This window comes from Coptis chinensis, chromosome 4 (assembly GCF_015680905.1).
Source record: "Coptis chinensis isolate HL-2020 chromosome 4, ASM1568090v1, whole genome shotgun sequence".
Taxonomy (NCBI): Eukaryota; Viridiplantae; Streptophyta; class Magnoliopsida; order Ranunculales; family Ranunculaceae; genus Coptis; species Coptis chinensis.
In genome coordinates this window covers 35900342-35907071 of record NC_141459.1, presented here as the reverse complement: position 1 = coordinate 35907071, position 6730 = coordinate 35900342, and the positions used below count along the sequence as shown (strand labels likewise).

Sequence of the window (6730 nt, the reverse complement as noted above, 5' to 3'; positions counted from 1 at the left end):
ATGTTTATTGAGCAGTCGGGATATTGGAATTTGAATTTGTTTCTCCAATGGAGGTGTTTGTTCACCCGCCATACTTGGAAAGTTCACGTAGTTGGAATTCAATGTTCTTTCTATTTTTATACTTCATTGAGTTTGGAAACCAAAAAAATAATATTTCTAAAAAGTTAAAAACTCATTTGCCACGGAAAAAAAAAAACCATGTAAACAAACGCTGGCAAAACTAGCAAATCTTATAATTTCTCACTATGAATTTTTGCAAACAAACACTGGCAAACTAAAATTTTCCCACTACAAATTAGCCTGGCAAAACTCTAGTGGGAAAATGCTGTCAAATCTAATATTTTCCCACTAGAGGTTTGCCACTAAACAAACACAGCCTAAATGTGGTTTCTACCTACCGTACCATATTTTGCCTATAAGTTGTAATCTCTTGTTAGTCTCCTTACCTTTAAAACCACACACGGAATTATAAAGTAGCTGGAGATGAGTTCTGTATCAGATACCACTAAACCTCATGCATTATGTATACCATACCCAGCCCAAGGCCACATTAGCCCTATGCTCAAACTAGCCAAGCTCCTATACCGAAAAGGATTTGACATTACCTTTGTCAACACTGAATACAACCATAAACGATTACTAAAATCAGGAGGTCCTGATTCCCTCAATGGCTTGCCTGATTTTCAATTCAAAACAATCCCAGATGGTCTTCCTCCTACTGATACTAACACCACCCAAGAGTGTCACAGCCCGAATTTCAAACCAATTAAAAAAAATGAATATTTGAAATATAAATATCTCAAACATCACTTGGTTCAATTGTCTAAAAACCCAGGCTATGACGGGGTGGATACTACACATGTCAAAACCTAAAACCCACATCATAAATAATCTTAACAACAAAAACTCCAAAAAAATTCTCTCTTCCATTCAAAAATCATCAATATAAAATTCTAAGAATAACAGGTCCTCAACATCTTATTCTCATTCCATATGAATATGAAACTACGCTATTACATACTTCCAAAAAGAACAGACCTAAAATATAAACTCCCGGACTGCTCGGACAAGAATCCAAATCACACGCATGAATTGATTCGCCTTCCACCTATGTTCCTAAGAACACACCCACGTTGCCAAAACAAAGCAAACATGGGTCGACAAATTGAATTTCTTTGGTATGAGTAGACTAAATACATATAAACATTATCATACTTTGATTATTCAAACAATCACTTTATATTATCCCATAACTTAATCATTCGCGGCTTGGAAGGCGGTAGTTCCGAGTCATTTTAACCGGCATAATTTCTTCCCAAGCAAAACTTCCATTTTATTAACGTCCATCTTATTAACTCATTCTAATAACTCCTTTTAATATCTAAATAATTGAATTACACTTACCGATATCCGCCGCTGTATAAGGGTAGGACCGCGTCCCTGCACAAAATATTATTAAGTCCTACCCTCCTGCAAAAGAAAGTTAGAACTTGTATATATAACATATGTAGATATTCTATATGTATTCAATAGTAAACCCAAGCACACTCGTATAAACAAATCCATTTCTCTTATCGATTAATCAATTACTTTATCTTATACACCCATTTCACAACCTATGTACCTTAGGTCATTCCCACCGCCACATTCAAGGAATACCCAACCCTACATTCCCGTACACTCAAGGAATACAACTAACCCGCAAGGCGAATACCTTAGTTCCTCTCTAGGGTAGTCCAAACAATCTGGTCATTCATGGCACATTCAATGAATACCCGGGTCATTCATGGCACATTCAATGAATACCCCTATATAACGCTAACGGGCCATTTATGGCACATTCAATAAATGCCCACCTAACATATGACATCATCAGTCATAAAACTCAAATCCAAAACTTGAGTCGTGGAGTTCTAAAAGAGTGCGGTAAATTTATTTATGCATTATTGAACTTTATTTTATATATCATTTAAGATAACGAATGAGTATCTTGATTCCTGTATTTTTGATTTACGCGTTATTAATTTCAGGGATGTCTTAGTGTCATAACGTTGTATATCATAAAATACTGCAAAATCACATAGTAGTTAATACACATACACACGTATATATAGAGGTCTTAGCCTAAAGTCAAGTATGCTAATAGTCCTAGACCTATCTTAATAACCCAAATCATAATCCGGGTTAAAAGTCAACTCTTGTCAACGGTCAAAGTCAACTATGGTCAAAGTCAAAGTCAAAGGTGCATGGCTCAAAGTCAAACTGTCGTTTCCATGTTCGACAGGTTCAGGGTCGTAGTCATGGTTCATGGCTAAGGTCAACGTGCATGGCTCATGGCTCATGACCAAGGTAATGGTTCGGACCGGTGGCGCCAAGCCCAAACCTTAGAACCCGGAAGTATAAACATTTAAAGACCCAATTAGATCTATTTTAAGTCCAATGGTCTCGCCCGAACAATATTAGAAACTCGCCCAAAAACTGTTAAGTGGTTCGGTCCAAAAATCTTAAATTGAACTGGTCCACAAAACTTAACTTAAACCGCCCAAATTAAACACAATCCGCCCAACCAAACATTTAAATTTATTGACCACTAAAAATTAGAACTGGCCCCAACTAAAAATAGAACCGCCCAAACTAAAAGATTTGGATCGGCCCAATCTCACCTAAGGCCCAAGCCCACACCGAAATCATCGTTCATCATCTTCTATCGGGCTCCTTTCCTCCGCTGACCCGGCTCCAAATCGACCACCACCACAAATACCGATCGCCTACCCATTCCAACCAAGCGGTTGGACTCCTAAAGAAAAACCCACACCTTTAATATATGAAAAACTTCGATTTCATCTTCCCTCACCTGACCACCGGTAGCGACTTCAAGCCAAATCAGCGCCATTGATAGCTTCAACACCTCCGACTGACCTCACACCAATCCAACATACAAACAAACATCAAATCCAAACAAACCCGGTTCAAAGCGATTTTTAAAAACGATAACCCCAAGTTCCAAAGATTATCGGCAAGATGCGCCATTATTAACAAGTCAGGAGCTTCCACCGAGAGCTTCAAAGACCCATTCGACCCATCATAATCCCACTACACAACCCAACAACCAACATCCAAAACAAAATAACAATCCAAGATAAATTACAAAAAAGCGTATTATGTAGCCTCCATTTAACCCTGTTAAGAGCTTCAATCCCACCCAAATCCGGCATTTAATCCCCCACTAATCCCCAATCGAGACGATTTCAAAAAAAAACCACAATCGATTGTATAACCGAAAAATAAAACACAACAGTACTAATATATGCGGGACCATTGTTTTGTTTTGAGCGAGGGCTTCGGGGCTCCATTAATGACCAAATCGCCTCAACAGAGTTTCGACAGTTCTAAATCAACTCCGAAGTTTCACTTTCGAAGTTTTAACAACTTCGACAACACGACGTCGAATCAAAACAATATTATGGACCGATAAAAGCGAAATATTAAGCGGGCGAAAATCATAGTTCTAGTAGTGGTGAGAGTTAACTCTACTCACTTGTATTAAAACCCGACGAATCCTCGTCGTCCGAATCGTCAGCTCCACCTCAAAGAAACCAAACTTCTCTCTCGCCTCCATTTTAATATATTATATTATCTTCGAACCCTATTTTTAAAAAAGTGTTTATATCTTGGGTCCCAAACCCAAGTATGAACTTGGCCCAAAACCAGCCCACGTATCCCGAGTCCAATCCGACGAATTTTTAAAATAAACAATTAAATTAATTAATTAAATAGAAAAATACGTATAAAAACACGGGGTGTTATAAAGACATTCCATCACTATGTGACTCCACTAGAAAGAATTGCGCGGTTCCCTTGGGCAATTTAGTCACTGAATTGAACAACACTTCAATCTCTAATGTACCGCCAGTTTCTTGCATTGTATCTGATGGGACCATGAGTTTCACTCTAAAAGTTTCTCAAGACTTCTCCATTCCTATAGTCTATTTCTGGACACACAGTGCTTGTGGCTTGACAGGTTACTTCCACTATTCCCATCTGCTCCAAAGAGGTATCATACCACTCAAAGGTAATATACACAAGTAACTATCAAGTTTAATGCAAATATTTTTGAGTTGAGAATGAACTTCTCCCTCGTTGTGTAGCTAATATAATATTGATTTTGCACGTAGATGAAAGTGATTTGACAAATGGTTATCTAGACAAAATCATGGATTGGATACCGGGAATGAGAGATGTCCGACTAAAAGATCTACCAAGTTTTGTTCGAACTACGGATCCAAACGACTTCATGATCAACTATGCTATCGGAGAACTTGAAAGCAGCTATAAAGTTTCAGCTGCTATTTTAAATACTTTTGATGCATTTGAACAAGAGGTTTTAGATGCAATTAAGTATGAGTTGACACCACCGTTACCACCTATTTACACTATTGGCCCTCTTCAATTGCTTTCAAAACCTGTTTCAGAATCCGCTTTAGATTCCATTGGGTCTAATCTATGGAAAGAAGAAATCGAGAGTCTTGAATGGCTCAATTCAAAGGAACCAAACTCAGTTGTTTATGTGAATTTTGGTAGTATAACAGTCATGACATCGCACCAACTCATTGAATTTGCTTGGGGTCTAGCTAATAGCAAACACTCATTCTTGTGGGTTATTCGACCTGATATAGTCTCTGGTGACTCAGCAATTCTTCCACCTGAGTTCATAACCGAGACTAAAGAAAGAAGTCTATTAGTAAGTTGGTGTCCACAAGAACAAGTACTGAATCACCCTTCAATTGGTGGATTTTTAACACACTGTGGTTGGAATTCTATTTTAGAAAGTGTGTGTGCTGGTGTGCCAATGATGTGTTGGCCATTCTTTGCAGAACAGCAAACTAACTGTCGATACTTATGCACCAAATGGGGTATGGGCATGGAAATCGATAACAATGTGAAGAGAGATGAAATAGAGAGCCTTGTGAAAGAATTGATGCAAGGAGATAAAGGTATGGAGATGAAGATGAGATCCAAAGAATGGAAGAAGAGCGCCCAAGAGGCCACTGCACCTGGCGGATCCTCGTACTTGAACCTAGACAAGTTGATCGACAAAATGCTGCTCAGTTCTTTTACCGCAAATATTTCCGTTCAAAAAAAATAAATTGATTTTTGTTTGTAGCTGCGTTCTTATATATGTTGGGTTTCTCATCTACATTAATAAGTGTAATCTCTGTCTAGCTCCTTTTTGCCAAGAACTAATACTGTTCCTGTCCGGCTGTCCCTGACTTGGAAAAAAAGTTTTCTTCATACTGGGATTGTGAGCATAAGAGCATGGTACAAACGCTATGTACCGTTTTTAAAGTGAAACTTCTAGCACTATTTTTTTTAGAATGATAAGCAAATTTGGAGATTTAGAATCCCATTTCAGTATGCTATCTACGGAAAGCAACTTCTTTTGTTTTTTTAAAAACAAAAATGGCATTTCCTTTCCATATGATGCGAGAGATTACCAATTGATAACCTTATCAATCGGTAATCTCTCGCATCTTAGTGTTGAGGAAAACGATACCAATCTATCCCTACTAAGATAGCTTGAATATGAACACTCTAAACTCCAATCGAAAAATTTAAGTTTTCACTACAACCAACAACCACAAACCTAAACTATGAAATTAACTATCACAAACAAACAATACCAATATAAAGTAAAACTTACAACAATGAGACATAAGATATAACATGGTTCGGCTAATGATATCTACTTCCACAAGAGCAAATCCTTTTATAAGTGTGGAAATGAAGATTACAATCATTCCTATCAAGTCTCTCCAAACTTACTAGATCTCTCTTTACTAATACCTTTTTACAAGCTTTATCTCTTTGCAAAAAATTTCTCTCAATTTTGGTAGCTCTTAAAATTGGGTTTCTCTCTTGTATGACTTGTATGCTGCTTGGGTAAACAACTCGACCTAACTTCATATATATATAAAATTTTGAAATTTCGGTGTAAAACGAAATTCCAAAACAACTCGGTTTGTCAACTGAAAAATCGAACTCCTACCTGTGCACGACAAGGGAGCGTGCGCCCCTTGGGCAAGGCAAATTAGGGGGTGTGCGCCCTTTCACTTCTTCAAACGTCAGTAGTCAGAAGTATCTTCACCTAAAGACGGCTGTAGCCCCCTTTAGCTCTTTACGAACAATGCCATAAGATCGTCCAAGCCACATGTGGACAATGCCACCAAGTTGTACCAGCACATGGTGAGGGACCCCAACAATCTCCCCCTCCCAAGCCTTAAGAGGGGATACCTCCACACATTTCCAAATCAATAGGAGGAGTATGCTACCATTCCGGTGGTAGCACAACAAACATCAAACTTGCCATTCGGCAAAACTTTGGTTATTATATCTGACCCATTTTTGTCAGTATGGATTTTCTCAATACATAATTGCTTCTCTTCAAGAACTTCTCTAATCCAATGATAATGCATATATATGTGCTTGGATCTAGAATGAAAACTCGGATACTTGCTCATATAGATCACACTCTGACTATCACAAAGAACTACAAATTGTTTCTGCTTTAGCCCTAGTTCATTGAAGAACATTTTCATCCATAACATCTCTTTGTAACACTCAGTGGCTGCAATATACTCAGCTTCTCTAGTGGAGAGGGTAACACACTTTTGCAACTTCGATTGCCAAGAAACTATTCCCCCCGTAAAAGTAAACAGATAACCGAAAGTAG

At 38.0% G+C, this 6730-nt stretch overlaps 1 protein-coding gene across 1 annotated transcript; it reads left to right on the top strand.

The window, feature by feature from the left end:
- The first annotated feature begins 409 nt into the window (after positions 1 to 409).
- LOC147503345 (7-deoxyloganetin glucosyltransferase-like) lies at positions 410 to 5197 on the top strand. Its single transcript, XM_086603953.1, has 3 exons — positions 410 to 742; positions 3812 to 4072; positions 4176 to 5197. Exons 1-3 carry the CDS (start codon positions 484 to 486, stop codon positions 5144 to 5146), a joined length of 1491 nt encoding a protein of 496 aa, XP_086460079.1. The 5' UTR covers positions 410 to 483; the 3' UTR covers positions 5147 to 5197.
- The last annotated feature ends 1533 nt before the right edge of the window (positions 5198 to 6730 follow it).